Source organism: Branchiostoma belcheri, unplaced genomic scaffold (assembly GCF_001625305.1).
Source record: "Branchiostoma belcheri isolate BF01 breed outbred unplaced genomic scaffold, Haploidv18h27 scaffold120, whole genome shotgun sequence".
NCBI classification, from domain to species: Eukaryota; Metazoa; Chordata; class Leptocardii; order Amphioxiformes; family Branchiostomatidae; genus Branchiostoma; species Branchiostoma belcheri.
This window is the reverse complement of record NW_017802603.1, coordinates 809,028-824,616: the sequence shown is the minus strand read 5'-3', so window position 1 is coordinate 824,616 and position 15,589 is coordinate 809,028. Positions and strand designations below refer to the sequence as shown.

At 42.1% G+C, this 15,589-nt stretch overlaps 4 protein-coding genes across 4 annotated transcripts; all 4 read left to right on the top strand.

Moving 5' to 3' along the window:
* Positions 1-675: 675 nt before the first annotated feature.
* LOC109462985 lies at positions 676-4,810 on the top strand. Its single transcript, XM_019759636.1, has 4 exons — positions 676-890; positions 1,849-2,761; positions 3,120-3,232; positions 3,544-4,810. The coding sequence occupies exons 1-4, from the start codon at positions 703-705 to the stop codon at positions 4,412-4,414; spliced, it is 2,085 nt and encodes a 694-aa protein (XP_019615195.1). The 5' UTR covers positions 676-702; the 3' UTR covers positions 4,415-4,810.
* Positions 4,811-5,197: 387 nt separating this feature from the next.
* On the top strand, positions 5,198-8,247 carry LOC109462977 (galactose-3-O-sulfotransferase 2-like). The gene is made up of 4 exons (XM_019759624.1): positions 5,198-5,501; positions 5,867-6,101; positions 6,446-6,558; positions 6,900-8,247. Exons 1-4 carry the CDS (start codon positions 5,305-5,307, stop codon positions 7,762-7,764), a joined length of 1,410 nt encoding a protein of 469 aa, XP_019615183.1. The 5' UTR covers positions 5,198-5,304; the 3' UTR covers positions 7,765-8,247.
* Positions 8,248-8,912: 665 nt separating this feature from the next.
* LOC109462978 (galactose-3-O-sulfotransferase 2-like) lies at positions 8,913-10,884 on the top strand. Its single transcript, XM_019759625.1, has 3 exons — positions 8,913-9,280; positions 9,461-9,573; positions 9,832-10,884. Exons 1-3 carry the CDS (start codon positions 8,969-8,971, stop codon positions 10,697-10,699), a joined length of 1,293 nt encoding a protein of 430 aa, XP_019615184.1. The 5' UTR covers positions 8,913-8,968; the 3' UTR covers positions 10,700-10,884.
* A 1,063-nt stretch (positions 10,885-11,947) lies between these two features.
* Positions 11,948-14,383, top strand: LOC109462979 (galactose-3-O-sulfotransferase 2-like). Its single transcript, XM_019759627.1, has 4 exons — positions 11,948-12,197; positions 12,582-12,690; positions 12,904-13,013; positions 13,348-14,383. The coding sequence occupies exons 1-4, from the start codon at positions 12,010-12,012 to the stop codon at positions 14,222-14,224; spliced, it is 1,284 nt and encodes a 427-aa protein (XP_019615186.1). The 5' UTR covers positions 11,948-12,009; the 3' UTR covers positions 14,225-14,383.
* The last annotated feature ends 1,206 nt before the right edge of the window (positions 14,384-15,589 follow it).

Here is a 15,589-nt window from a genome sequence, read left to right as displayed (position 1 = left end):
GCAAATATTCTTATAAAGGGTAAAAATCTACACATAAGAGGGACTCGGTTATACAAGACAGGGAATAGCATTTGTACTTTTTTTACCCTTTTGTGTTACTGGGAATGATAAGTATCATATACCATAGGAAAAGAAAACGGCCCAGTACAGCTGGTTTTGGCAGGTCAATTATTTCCTTTTGTGCGCCTTGTCTATTGTGAACGAGTGTCATTCTACCCAAAAGTGCTAGATTGACAGCAACACCCGCCCATTTTGGTTCTTACGAAACGTACAATAACCTCACTGCTCAATCAGCCAAGTCGTGTGCCGCAAGGCATGCACACATGTTAATGTGCTCTCTTTGTCCCATGACGTCAGACCTTACGTTGGCAAATTTCTAGGTGCTAACAGGGGTTACGAGAACACCATATCAACTGGTCTTCGTCATTTTAAACATAAACATAAACAACAACAATCTTCAAAAGAAATCGCATCGAAAAGATAATCACATCTTCAACTTTCTGTACCAGTTTCGAAGGAAGAAACCAATTTGTTGACCCCTTTCTTTGCAGGGTCGCCAAATCGATGCTGCACACCCCCGTTTTACAAAATGGATCATGCCGAAGAATTGCCCTGACATTTCTGAAATCGTCCATGCTTTGTTGACCAGGTGACTGCAGGCTATTAAAGTACTTACAGGGGGAGGGAGGACGCGTACTCAACATGAGAACGACAATTCTCGCGGCGTTTTTCTACCTTATCGGATTCAGCTGTGCTTCGATGTTGGCGTTTATTTTATACCTCACCAGATATGGGAAGGATATGGAAGTTGCACGCTCAGATCTAGACTACTCCATAAAACTCTTACGGCGAGGCGCGATTATGCAGAACTCCTTGGGATTCTCGGACAGGTATGTGTACATGTGCAGCAGACACTGAGTAGTGATTTATGGGGTTGGAGAATACAGCCCAAACTCAGACTGTATTAACTATTCTCCTGTTACAAAATCATAATAGCATAGGGAGTATCGACATTTCTATCGTGTCCGCATGTATGGCTCCGAACATTTGAATACTTTCCTAAATGCTAAAGCATTTGCATACTTGCAGACCTACCTTAAAGCTAATTGGTGCTCAAATTGCATTCAGAGCGCTGTTTATGGTTACAATAGCTATTAGTATCAATCGGGCAAAAGAACTAGGCAGCTTTGCATAGCTAGGTACCTACGAGATTACTATTTCCCCTGTCTCGGTTCTAGTTTACAATAATTTGTTATTGTCCAGAAAAAGATGCAATATATATGAGGGAAATATAAATCACATTTCATCCAATCCCCGAGGACACAATTTCTGAATGTTTGGAAAGAGCAGTGCTAGCACAAAGAGGGCGGAGGGCATAGTAACCGACAGACAAAGGCTTGATTATTATGTGCCGTCAGGGTTCTTGTCATGACAGATATCACAGCCTATTATCTTCAAGTTTTGTGAGGAGGTGAACTGTTTCCTGGATTCTGGCGACTCTGCACAGCACGATGATATCCATGGGTACTACGGGCGCTTTATAAGTTTGCCCGGCCTGGGGAGTCACAAATCCCCGGTAGACTAATAGTCTTTTACGGTAGACAAGAGTCTACACTCGTTAAAGTCAGGTGGAAAGATTAGTGACAACAATAGTCTGCACGTGCCTATCATTATTGTGGTGTGCACCTGTGCTTGCCGTACGACTGATGGCTGTATTTTTAAGTTTTAGTGACATTGTTTGTCATGCATGTACTACATACTTATTTGCAAACTCATGCCCGAGGGACACATGGGATGTAAAAAACATCTAGTCTATAGATATCTTATGAGTGTTCTGAATCGTTTCAGAAAACAAATCGACATCGCCGACAAAGTAGCAGACCTGCAGAAGACTCGTCCAGACGTCGTGTCTACCGTGGCCACGACATGTAAACAGCCTTCTGTGAGACCTGGCATCGCCGGGAGGGGAAACAGCCATTCTTCACGACCGCCTGAAGACATCAAGGAGACAAACAATTCTGCACAACAGACTCAAGACAGACACAAACAATTTGTTAGAAGCGGGAGTCGTGAACAGAAAAAGAACGAAATATGGACAGAACAGAAACTGAATCTGACAAACCACCAATCACTAAATGTTGTAAAGAAAGATATTCATTCAAGGTCAACAAGTGTTAGAAAGGAATTTGCACCCGTGGCTCAAGGACAATATAGACACTCTGTCCTCCAGAAGAGCCCAGGTGGTAAGAAAGAACACGATACGCTAAAAGTAGAACCTCGCAAAGAATCTGCGACTGTTGATGATAGGGCAAAGCGGACTGGACTGCTAATTTCTGGACAAAATGAAACACTAAGCAGTAAACATATCTACTTCAGTCAACAGCATCACTCAGGACTAAACTCTACCTCAAAATATAGACATGATGAGAAAAAGTCATTGGTATTGAAAGAAGAAACAGACAAAAAATTCGACGACCACGGTAAAATCAGTAAACAATTCCCCACATTGAATGCTACGAGCTACACAAGGGACAACGAATCTGTTAGTTCCCTAGTGTCAGTGAAGAGTCATAAAACAAAACGTTCCCGGCTGCCGGTGGTAGAGGATGGACTAGACATTGTCGACACTGAAGGCCATCGCCAGGCTACTGGGGACCAGTGCGCTCCTAAGAAACACTTCGTGTGGATCAAGGTTCACAAGGCCGGCTCACAGACAACAAACCCTATCTTCGAACGATTCGCCTACAAGCACAAACTCAAGGTTAGATATGTTATATATTACCTATTAGTAAGGAAACCATTACCGTAGAGGGAACTTATCTCCAAACAGATATTTCGGTGGCCGAGACAGACTCCATTCAACTGAAAGAGTACCCAACGTCCGTGCGGTCACCGGAAACCTTATTATAGGAGTCAGCCAAAGTGCAAAGGTTAGCTAAACTTACCGTGGTTACTGTTATTTTACTATCTTAAGTTTCGATTTGTTATGTTATGTCAGATACATATTTGGCTTGCATCCTCATCATCAAGTTTTATATGTCTTTTTATGTTGATTTAGTTAGTTTACTGCGCTCAACATTAACACCAACACTTCTCCCTCACATCGTTGTATTTTCCAGCTATTGTTTGGTATCTCCAACGGGCCGACTGTGTCCTGGCCGCGGCCTCCGAGATGGGCGGAGTATGTCCACCCACCGACCGGAGGGCCGTTCGACGCCCTGTACGTTCACAGGTAAGCTAACATGCATTTGACTTCGTACGTGTGACAACATATAGAACATTTCCATGAAGCCAGCTCCGCCCGCGGGGTAGCGGATTTTTTCATGTAGAAATATCTGAAATAGTCGGGTGTACGCTGTCTGCTCTGGTACCAGTTACGCATTAAGTAACAGTAACAGCTGATCTGTTGCTTTTATTGTTGTAGCATTTTAATTACTTAACATTAATAGCTACAATCATCTCGAAAAGGTTAACGTACGTTGTAAGGTCATGTCAACCAGCTTGTCGACGTTACAATGACCTCAAACGTTCTTGTCTCCACAGTCGTTACAATAAAACATGGATGCAAGCCCACTTTCCCAACGACACGGTGTATCTGTCCATTGTGAAAGATCCGTTCTCACACTTCAAGTCTAGCTTCCACTACTACGGTCTACCGCAGCATCTCAACTTACAAGACTGGAACCCGGTCAAGACGTTTCTCAAGAACCCCTGGAAGTACAAGACGGAGGCATTGTATCAGGGCATCCGGTTCGACAAAACCAGGAACGCACAGCTCTTTGACTTGGGTTTTCCCATTGAGAAGTCTCACGACAGAATATGGGCCGAAGAATATATCAAACAGTTAGACAGGGACTTCTTACTTGTAATAATCTTAGAGCACTATGCTGAGTCATTGGTATTGTTGAAAAGATTAATGTGTTGGGAATTGTCCGATATTCTGTTGGTAGAAGAGAGAATAAACTCTCGAAATTACCGGTACAAACACTACAGTCCCACACGGGAAGAACTGAAGAGGTATAAGATGTATGCAGAGGCGGAGTACGTTATGTACCAGCGATTTAACCAGTCCCTCTGGACCAAGATCGGGCAGCAGAGTCAGGACTTCTTCCAAGAGGTGGAGAACTACAAGCGGGTGACGAGGCGAGTTCGCACTTTCTGCAAATACAACTCAACACAAGAACTTCTTATTTCAGCTTCTCCGTGGAATCCTCAATATAAGATGAGGCAGTCTATCTGTACCTACCTGAAAATACATGATATTGAATGGAGAACACACTCGTGGGCACAACTTCGCTATCCCCCACGTATAAAACGCCTCTTGAGACAAGAATACTTCAACAACATAAGCAAGTATCACGACAAGCTGCTGGCTGCGGCCAGGCAAGACTCTGCAGAAAATCAAAGATCATAGCTTTTAAGCTTAAAAGCACTTAATTGTAAGCACTTAAAAGTGTTGTGAAATAAGACTTGTTTGCACATTGTAGATATTTGACTTTGTAGTTTTACTAAAGACGGTGTGTAATGGGACACTAACTTGTAATTTAGGAAAAACCAAGTGCGCGACGTCTTTTAATGACATTCACATAATCATCATCACATACTCAATGTTACACCTGCTACATTCATGTGTTTCAACGCAAGAGTAATTTTTCAATGGCAAGATCTTCTCTTAACGGCATTCCTCCATAAGATACAACAATAAGATATTACATTCTCTTTATTTCATGCTGCTACATATGTAAGCTTCGTGATCTCATGCAGGTAATTGATAGGAAAGTTGATATCTAAAATAATAAGCCTGCTTTCACTGGCCTTATTGGTTACTTGATATAAGACAAAAGTAGCATTTAAGTCTAAAATTCAAGCAACAGATGTTTTTGTTATGACCTGAAATCAGCCATGCTTGAAACGCAATGCCCTTTGACCTTTGTAGGTTGCTGCCCTACTGTGACAGGTGTTTTGTGGACTAACTGGTCTTTCCAGAGGGCAACATGGCGATTTTATGGATGCTGTATCAAATGTCAAATAAAAAGAAGTATCAAAACTCGTTTCTTGCTCATAGTAATACAACTTTATTAAGGATAGGGGGTAGTTGTCAATATCTGGTAACAATGTTCATGCTGAATTCCGTAATTTTGCTATGTGTAAAACGTTTTCACGAGCTAGCACCCCCCCCCTTTTAAGACTGGTTCGTTCCCATATTGTTTTAGGGTTTTCGATGTAGTCTAAAATTCCTCAACGCTTCTTCGTAGTAATTTCTGACTTGTAAAATATATCCATCGGCGGTCTAATCGTACAAACATGAAACAACGCTCAGTAGTTGCCTTCTTGGGCCTTTTTGTCTTCGGTTGCGCCGCCCTACTTGCCTCATTTGTGGACATAGAATCTGTTAAAAGTGTTTCCCGGCCGCTGCCGTGGGATATGAGATCAGCAGTGTCACCAGGACCTCTGCAATACAAACGTGATACTGCTGGAGTAGATCTGAGCTCAAATGAAAGGTTGGTTTGGCTACAAATGCCTTTCTCATCGCACTATGTTTATGTGTTGCAAACTGTTGGGTATCTTGCTGTTGTATTCATTGCAAGAGTTAGTTACAGACAACTGCTATTCACACGGAATGCGGCCAACCACGTATTCACGACAGATGTCATGCCTGTAATCATCACTTGTTGTACAAAACAACTTAATGCTAAACTTGTTCAAGATTTTTCTTGACCTTTTTGGAGCGATAAGCACTTGATAGGAACTATTTTCGACCAACCTAAAGTTGCAAACACTCAAAATAATGTTATTGAATCTCAGTAGTTTAACGGTGAATTCTGTATTTATCTTGACTTATTTTACCCTGCTTACCACCTGTCAGAGAACAATTAGCAGAAGCAAAGGACCCGTCAGAGGTTAACACACAACACACGGCGCCGAGTGTACACAACAGTCAACAGCAACAACAACAACAACAACAACAACAACAGCAACAGCAACAACACAACAAAACATGTGCTCCCAAGAAACATTTCGTCTGGATCAAAGTTCACAAGGCTGGCTCCCAAACCACCACGCCGCTGTTCGAGAGGTTTGCCTTCAACAACCATCTCAAGGTCAGTGAAGGTCATACAGCTTATTTTAGTGGGTAGTATTTAACTACACTATATAAACAGTGTGTTTTTATGTCTGTTTGTTTGTTTGTTTCTTTGCTCGTATCTGGTAGTTATCTGGTAACCACAGGAATGTCGGGAATGTCGAATCGGAGGCCAAAACCGTGTTACCACAGGCTGGGAAAATGGACAATGCACAGAATATTAGCGATAAATCCTCAATACTGAGTAAAACAGTAAATAAAACAAATATAATTACTTTGCAGAGGTGTAAAATCTTCGATCTCTTCTGATGATAGCTTTAATCTCTCCTTAATCACCCCTTGCCATGCCTGGTTCTTCCTTAGGTGTTATTCGGTGCACACAGGGGCCCAACCGTCAGCTGGCCACTGCCGCCCAGAGAGGGGGACTATGTCCAGACCAAGGATGGCGGACCGTTCGACGCGCTTTATTCACACAGGTACTTTATACCAAGTAACGTATCATACTCACACTAGACAGGTGTACTATTGGCCTTAACTTACTATCTTGTACTGTTAAAATCTCAGGAATGACATACATGTACGTACATGTAACCTTGCCTTAAAAAGGCACACCACTACATGAATATGCCTGTATGCCTATCTTAAACATTACATAGACTGCAGGAAAATTACACTTTCTTGACGTTTTCCACAAAATCTTGTGTTTCTTTATCTAAGATTTATACATTGCATTTTGCGTTTTGTTTTATGACGTTGTATGATGTACTGTCTATGGATTACACGTAAATATTCAAATAACTATATTCTACATACACAGTCGTTACAACAAGACATGGCTGGAGGCCCATTTCCCTACCGACACGGCGTACCTGGCCATCGTCAAGGAACCCTTCACACACTTCAAAAGCTGCCTCCACTACTACAGCGTACCAAGAAAAGTCAAAATAAAATCAAAAAAGGAAAAGAATCCTGTGAAGGTATTCCTGCAGGATCCTTGGAAATATAAGACGGAGGCATTGACTCAGGGAGTACGGTTTGACAAGACCAGAAATGCTCAGCTCTTTGACTTGGGTTTCCCCATGGAAAAATCTGAGGACATGGAATGGACGGAGAAATACATCACTCAGTTAGACCGGGACTTCTTACTGGTGATCATATTAGAATATCACGACGAGTCCCTCGTATTGTTGAAGAGGTTGATGTGCTGGACACTGTACGATATCATCCTCGGATCTGAAAACAGAAACAGCCGACCTTACAGCTACAAGTACTACAAACCCACGCCAGAGGAGGAGGCCACTTACAGAAAATACGCGGCGGCAGAATACGCCATGTACAAACGGTTCAACCAATCGCTGTGGGAGAAAATCTCACAACAGAGCCCGGACTTCTTTCAGGAGGTGGAGAATTACAGGAAGGTCACCAAGCAAGTTCGTGACTTTTGCAAGAGAAAAAAACAGAAGGAAGTAGTCGTCCCAGCTTCAGCGTGGAACCCCAAGTACAAGCTGCCGCGCAGTTTCTGTAAAGTTCTGAGGACGGACGATCCGATATGGAGGAGGAAGTCTTGGCAGCAGCTGAAATACCCGGCGACTCACAATGTCAACTTACCGTTTAACGCCAGGACCAACCTGGCCAAGTTTCTGGCTGCGGCCAGAAAGGACTCTGCGGAGAATAAGGGATGATGACTGATCAATCACAGATTAGGAAACTAATAATATAGGTACTATGCGAGACGTGTATGCTCACTGAATAAGATAGTGTTGATTTATATAATACAGATCTGTGGTCATGTTGAGGGTTGGGAAAGACATAATTTTGTAGTACAGTAGACAACGCAAAATGTTATAATTTTTGCATAGAGGGTGCCTTTGAAAGTTCCGACAAAATGTGTAACAACCTCAAAAAAACTCTCATCAAAGAAACTTTATATTTCTTTATATTTTTATCATGATTACCACGATAACAGATTACTACAAGACGGACTTTTCGTTGGTGTATAATAAATGACATTAATTTTCGAATGGTAGGATATGAGTCCTAAGATGTGTTGATGACTGCCTAGGCTGTCTATTATAAGATATCTGTTGTTACATATCTATATCGTCTGTGCTCTATAAGTGTTTCTTGAAATGTATATTAAATCATCTTGCTATTTCTTCCCAGTCAATTATGTAATTTATATTAATTCTTCCCATTGGTTGTTAAATATCTATATCAGAAAGAAGAAGAAGATCGTAAGCTTAATGGCTAGTGATCTAAACTGAACGTCACGGTGACTATACGTTCGTGTGTTTGAAACGACCCCTGTCAGGTACTGGATTCTTTGCAGTAGATCTATTCAAATAGATTAAAAAATTAAATTCGATACTTAATCTAAAGGCAAGTACATTTGGTTTAGGTTCTTCCATAATGTTCAAAATTCGTTGATATAGAATTGTGAAACCAAATATGATAAATACACGGGCTCCTTCGTCAATGAGCACATGCACTGTTATAGTTGTCGAAGCATCAGTTGTTGTTCTTTACTCTTGCTCTTTGACCTTTGTTCCGCTGTCGCACCGTCTTACTGGACGTCATCAAAGTGGATCAACTGGTTTTTGGACTGCACCATCACGACTTTTTAACTGTCAAAAATCAAAGCGGGAAATCTATTCAACCGTATAAGCTAAACATTTCATGCGAAATAAAATGACTACAATTGAGTACGTCTGCAGAAATGTACTTCTTTCATACTGAACTTCGGTCCACAAGTCTACATAAATTGACTTCATGGAAGCCAACACCCCCGTTTCAATAGTAGTACCTGCCCCAGCAGATTACAGGTCTTTCTAACAAATATTTACAAATACTGTGACAGTATTTAGCAGATGTCTCAAGTGTAGAAACATGAGGAAAGATCCTTTTGTAGCCTTCCTGGTCATTCTCGCCTTTGGTGGCGTCGCATGGCTGGCGTCTTTCTCAGACGTGGCTTTCACCGATAATAGTTTACAACACCTAGCGTTGGACAAACGATCTGACGTGTCCACAGGACCTCTGGATCAAAAGGGAGAAAGTCACAATACGTCAGAGAAGAGTCAGCAGCAGTCATCGAAGGACTGTGTCCCCAAGAAACATTTCGTCTGGATCAAAGTTCACAAGGCTGGCTCACAAACCACCACGCCGCTGTTCGAGAGGTTTGCCTTCAACAACCATCTCAAGGTCAGTCAGGGTCATACAGCTTATTTAGTGTGCAGTATTTAACTACACTATATAAACTATACTTAGTGTATATCAGTCTACAACAGTACAGTAACAATAGTACACAGGTGCCATAAATCCTAGAGGTCTTAATCTAACGCATTACATATTTCAGCACTAATCCTGATCTTCTGCGCCCAGGTTTTACTCGGTGTTCACAATGGCCCGTCTGTCAGCTGGCCGCTGCCGCCCAAGGAAGGCAAGTATGTCCAGCTGAAGGAGGGCGAGCCGTTCGACGCACTGTACTCACACAGGTACGTACGTCACGATCAGTCAGATAGATAGATAGACAGCAATTCCGACCTTGTGTATACTAAACATTTTGTCAAAGTAGTTGCAAGTCAAGCATTTACAAAGATAAAAAATATAGTACCATATAGTAGTTTGACTATCGACTAGTTTTATTATTATTTGAAGATAACAAAGTAACTTTCGGTCAAGTGGAAAATTGCCGCAAGTACATTTGTGGTTGCAGTGTTGTTGCTGATAAGACTATTTTCCGATCTGCACAGTCGTTACAACAAAACATGGATGGAGGCCCATTTCCCCCCCGACACGGCGTACCTAGCCATCGTTAAACAACCCTTCACACACTTCAAGAGCTGTTTTCACTACTACGGCGTCTCCAGAAAAATCGGCATCAAGCAGACGAAAGACAAGAATCCTTTAAGGAAGTTTCTGGAGAATCCTTGGAAATACAAGACAGAGGCAATGTCGCAAGGAATCCGCTGGGACAAAACCAGAAATGCTCAGCTCTTTGACTTGGGTTTCCCCATGGAAAAATCTGAAGACATGGAATGGACGGAGAAATACATCGCTCAGTTAGACCGGGACTTCTTACTGGTGATCATATTAGAATATCATGACGAGTCCCTCATATTGTTGAAGAGGTTGATGTGCTGGACATTGTACGATGTTCTTTTAGGGGCAGCAAGTAGGAACAGTCGTGATTACGGCTACAAGTACTACAAACCTACGCCAGAGGAGGAGGCGACTTACAGAAAATACGCTGCGGCAGAATACGCCATGTACAAACGGTTTAACCAATCGCTGTGGGAGAAAATCTCACAACAGAGCCCGGACTTCTTTCAGGAGGTGGAGAATTACAGAAAGGTCACCCAGCAAGTTCGTGAGTTTTGCAAAAAGGGGAAAGATAAGGTACTGGTCGTTGCAGACACCCCGTGGAACAGGGAGTACAAGCTACCACGTAGTTTTTGTACAGACCTGAAGACAAATGACCCAAAATGGAGGAGTAAGTCATGGCAGCAGCTGGGATACCCCCCGCGAGGATCAACAGGCGAACTGTTCAACGCCAGACTCCATCTCAGCAAGTTTCTTAAGGCAGCGAGAGACGACTCGAAAGAGAAGAAACCACGATGACTTATTCCCGATTACTGATTGATTAGTCTCGAGAAACAATTAATTGAAAATACAATCATTCTCCTAAAACTTGTTTGCGCAAGTTTCTTAAGGCAACGAGAGATGACTCGAAAGAGAAGAAATCACGATGACTTACTCCCGATTACTGATTCAAGAGTCTCAAGAAACAATAAATAGAAAATACAATAATTACACATATAATTGTTTGCGACCTTTAAAGATTATGCTCCTGTGCACGTGCCGTGTGGATCTTCCCTGGTTTGTGCGATGAAAACCATATCCAGTAGAGCAATAGACTTGTTCTATAGATTTCATAGTTCGTTATCATACATACAGGGACGATGAATAATGCAATGATCTCTGAGTTCTGTATTATAATTCTCACTGTATCAGGGGACATAAGTTGGAAGAAAGTTTTCCTGAATTTGTCCTTCTGTAAAGGATGATTGACAAATATGCATTCTGTTTATATCCCATGTTGATATTTCATGACCAAATACATTTTGTACATCAAATATCAAATAAACGCGAGAGCCGTGGGGGTGTCCGACATTAATATTCTATACTGCCAGTTAAGATAATGTGCTCAACTCGTCAAATGGTCATTTTCCACATCATGAAGCACATGATAACGGAATTGGCCAATTATCTGATCCCGTAGGTCATGCTGTAGACAATTGTACACCGCCCGGGACACGACCGAGTTCTCCGTTTGGTTTTGTGCCGACATCAACGGCGACTGTACAAAATTCAGCTAGCTATATGAAACATATCCATCCACGCATGGTGGTTAAAACTTAACTGATGTAGACACTCGTAATGAGCAAATGAAGTATATACGATAGATAAATAGATACATTCAACCCAGGGGTTCCCAACACGCCCCTCAACTTGTTATCGTCTGTCTCCTACTGGTTGGACACGTTTGGGCTGGTGCCTGTCCAACTGTCAAGGGGCTTATTACAACGCCTCGGGGCGACATGGAGAGTAAACATTGTACACATGGTGTTCGAAACATTGATTTGCCCATGGAAATAAAAACAACAACAACAACAACAACAATAGAATTCACCTGTTGAAAAAGAAAATAAGAAACATTTTGCTACTACCTACAACAGGGAGAACTTAACATTATCCTAACCCCTGGGGATGTTTTTGGCTCGTCCCTTACAGATGTAATCTTGACCATATTTACGTCAAACAGATAATGACAGGGAGGGGCGTGTTAGTCACGAGACCTCCTCTGTTCCTGCCCACAAAAACATGACAGGAACTACCTTGCGAAAAGTAACTGTGTGCTAGGTGTTGCTATGTATCGGAAACCAGTTCTAGTCTTTGTTGTGGGCTGTATAAGCCTGATGGTTACAGCCGTCATGTTTGACAGAGAACTGAGGAAACATGACATGGCGTATCGACGTTTTCCAATGGCTGGAAACTCAAACTCAACGATTAAGGCGGCGAAAAACACAGGACTACGTCTTCTGAATTCATCATCCAGGTTGGTAGTAACACTGGGGACGTTATACAAGATGTCTTTGGAGGTAACAAGGATCATTGGTGGTAATAAATAGATAAATAAGAAGCGACTCCAAGCGATCAGTGATGCGTCCTTAACTGACCTTAGACTGTATCCATAAACGTAAACACGAGTTTTCTTTGGTGGCTTTCGTAAACATGAAAATATAATGCATACAAGTCAGACATTGATAGATGGTATATATGCATATCATATGAAGTAGTCTTAGAAAATCATATAGGTATTATATATGATACAGAATTTGAATGTTTTTTTTATATCACAGTACGTATCCACTGTCAATATATTTGCTCCCCTGTCTTTCATGAAAATGTTTACAACACATCCAAACATTTACCCCCGCAGTTCCAACTGTTCACCGAGGAAAAATTTTGTCTGGATCAAAGTTCACAAGTCTGGATCCTCAACAACAACCCCCCTGTTCCAAAAGTACGCTTATATCCACAACCTCACGGTAAGTACCGTGTTCAGGTTCTCTCTCTGTGTGTGAGTGGGTTAGTTAGTGGTTACGTATGAGAACTTAGAAGTGGTGGGTTCCTTAGTTGGTTGGTGAGTGAATAGGTCAGTGAGTTAGGTAGCGAGGGAGAGAGAAAATGCTAATGTAAAAGTGTATTTTTTATAACTTCCTCATTGAAAATTGGCTGAGTGAGTGCTTTACTTGTTCCAGGTGATGATGCCAGCACACGGTGGTCCCATCCTGAGCTGGCCTATACCGCCCAGGGAGGGCCTGTACGTCAAGCCGAGGACAGGTGTCTACAACGCCCTCTACCAACATAGGTACAAGCTGCACCAACCAGACTAGGCGCAATGTTTAGCTTCATGTTAAATGGCAGTTGTATATGAATTATTAAATAGTTGCCTGTTTTCGCAAAACAGCATGACTTATAAGTCTAACAGTAACTGAAAGTAGCTATAGTTTATCTGGTTTGATGTTTTGTTGATAGCATATCTAACAGTTATGCATGAAACTGCACGAACGTTAGGTTGGATCCATGCCGAATGATATTGCATTTCAAAATACATCTTAAGTTATAGTAGCCGTGTGTGTTCCCTTGCACATGAGTTTGCAAATAAATAGATAAATAAATAAATATATTATTTTCCACCCCAGTCGTTACAACAAGACGTGGATGGAAGCCAGATTTCCCCCCGACACAGCCTATCTGGCCATCATCCGGGAACCTTTCAGCCATTTCAAGTCCTGCTTTAACTACTACCACGTATCGCGGGTTATGAAGACGAAAAAGACTAGTCACAGTACAAACCCTCTTCAGACATTTCTCAAGAACCCATGGCCGTATAAGACTGAGGCATTAAGCTACGGGGTGCGGTTTGATAAGACACGAAACGCCCAGGCATTTGACCTGGGGTACCCCCTGGAGAAGTCGGGCGATTTAGACTGGGCCAGGCGGTACATAGATCAACTTGAACAAGATTTCCTTCTTGTGATGATACTCGAACATCTGGAGGAGTCCATCGTCTTGTTGAGACGACTCATGTGCTGGGAGCTCCAAGATGTCATTTTGAGGTCAGGTACTAGTAACAGTAGAAACTACTCTTTCAAACACTACCAGCCTTCACGAACAGAGACAGAGACATACCGACAGTACAGCGCAGTCGACTTCATGATGTTCCATCGTTTCAACCAGTCTTTGTGGAGAAAGATTCGGGCGCAAGGTGATGACTTTTTTGGAGAAGTTCGGCATTACAGAGCCGTGTGTGCTCAAGTACGGGAGTTTTGTAGGAGAAGGGAAAAATCTGCGCTGTTGACAATTCCCAGTACACGCTGGAATCCGAGATATACTTTTGATTTTAATCTCTGTAAAAGCCTGGGCACCAGTGCTACCGCGTATAGGAATAAGATATGGAATCAGCTGGGATATGGGGACAAAATCAACATAGAGATGATATATAACGTACGACAGAACCATGGAAGTATGCTGAAACAAGCCAGGCAGAACAGTAAAGAGCGGTCAATAAATGACTGAGTCATTGTTCAGGCTACTTTGCTTAATACTGGTAACACACACATGTATTGTACATAGTATAACTTAGTCTCCTTATATTCGGGATTTTTGGAAGTCCTCTATTCTACGGTCATTGCCACCAAGAGCATTTGCAAAGAAACGATCTTGCATTGTTTTTTTTCCGCTGGTTTCCTACAATGTGTCTTGTTGCTTTTGATATACTAATAACGTTGATACATTGTGCCCTTCATAGAGATGCCTGTCTGCAGTGATGGACAATTTTCCTTGATTTAGTCTTAAGAGAGTTTCACAAGTCTATTTCCGTCATATGCCTCGTTTCTGCGTAGTGGTTCCTTTCTCAACAATATCTGCGATGGTCCGGGTCTGAAAACGTCCATTCATGAGATTATCCATATCCCTTTTTAGCTTCGGTAAAAAAAAGTAATTTTATAATGAAACAAAATCACAGTAATTTCTGATTGGTAATGGACCGAATCAAGGCATAATCCAATCCCTTTTTGGTTTCTGATTTATGAGTTCTTAGTTTCCTGACAATGCTGGCAGGCGATTGGCTGTTGCTAAGATAAAGGATAATCCCCTAAGTTTTGACGTAAACGGAATTAGTGATGATTACATTTTAGGAAATGAGTTGAAGACAAAATGTGCGTATTTATGGCGCCTGTTCCCTAATGATGACTAGCTGCGTGTCTCCAATTTGTCGGAGGTAATGTGAACTAGCTCGATATGGGCGTCTGTGTCCGCACCTCAAACTACTGCTGAAGGATTTGTGGATCAGCCAATTTACAATATGGAGTCATCACAGACACAGTCTGACAACTGTGCTGATTGAATCTTACTTCGTTTTGAGCAAAAAATTTCAAGAAATTATTCCAGCAAAAATGAGTTATCTATAAAAAGCTATTACAATCAGGTGTGTCGTGATCCCGGCACTTGTTGACGTAGGAGTGGAGACATCATTACTGCTCTCCAAGCAGAGGTTGGAGGGGAAGACTATTACCTTTCTAATATGCTCCGTTTTTTAGCGACAGAAAAAACGGGCATATCAGAAAGGTAACAATATTCCCCTCCAACCTCTGCTTGGAGAGTAGTAATTACATGTCATACTGGATACTTGATGTGAATACGGGTCTGTCTCACGGACCGACCCTGACATTGCCGTCTAAGTCCAGGCGGAGATTGTAATTAAGGAGGAGTAACGATGGCCACGTGTCACGTGCGGTCCGAGGGCAGAAAAATGCCACGCCTTTGTTAGAAAATGTAAAGATTACGAGTCCGAGACTAATCTTAACTTCCATGGTCCAGTAGGATCACCCCACCATAGATGACCAGAAGTCACCCCTGCGGTACTTTGCATCACCCGGCACC

Coding starts and splice junctions, on each gene's coding strand:
- LOC109462985 (XM_019759636.1), top strand. CDS start 703: ATGAGAACGACAATTCTCGCGGCGTTTTTCTACCTTATCGGATTCAGC. Junction 891..1,848: donor TCCTTGGGATTCTCGGACAG/GTATGTGTACAT, acceptor GAATCGTTTCAG/AAAACAAATCGACATCGCCG. Junction 2,762..3,119: donor CCTACAAGCACAAACTCAAG/GTTAGATATGTT, acceptor TGTATTTTCCAG/CTATTGTTTGGTATCTCCAA.
- LOC109462977 (XM_019759624.1), top strand. CDS start 5,305: ATGAAACAACGCTCAGTAGTTGCCTTCTTGGGCCTTTTTGTCTTCGGT. Junction 5,502..5,866: donor GATCTGAGCTCAAATGAAAG/GTTGGTTTGGCT, acceptor ACCACCTGTCAG/AGAACAATTAGCAGAAGCAA. Junction 6,102..6,445: donor CCTTCAACAACCATCTCAAG/GTCAGTGAAGGT, acceptor GTTCTTCCTTAG/GTGTTATTCGGTGCACACAG.
- LOC109462978 (XM_019759625.1), top strand. CDS start 8,969: ATGAGGAAAGATCCTTTTGTAGCCTTCCTGGTCATTCTCGCCTTTGGT. Junction 9,281..9,460: donor CCTTCAACAACCATCTCAAG/GTCAGTCAGGGT, acceptor TTCTGCGCCCAG/GTTTTACTCGGTGTTCACAA. Junction 9,574..9,831: donor GACGCACTGTACTCACACAG/GTACGTACGTCA, acceptor CGATCTGCACAG/TCGTTACAACAAAACATGGA.
- LOC109462979 (XM_019759627.1), top strand. CDS start 12,010: ATGTATCGGAAACCAGTTCTAGTCTTTGTTGTGGGCTGTATAAGCCTG. Junction 12,198..12,581: donor CTTCTGAATTCATCATCCAG/GTTGGTAGTAAC, acceptor TTACCCCCGCAG/TTCCAACTGTTCACCGAGGA. Junction 13,014..13,347: donor AACGCCCTCTACCAACATAG/GTACAAGCTGCA, acceptor TTTCCACCCCAG/TCGTTACAACAAGACGTGGA.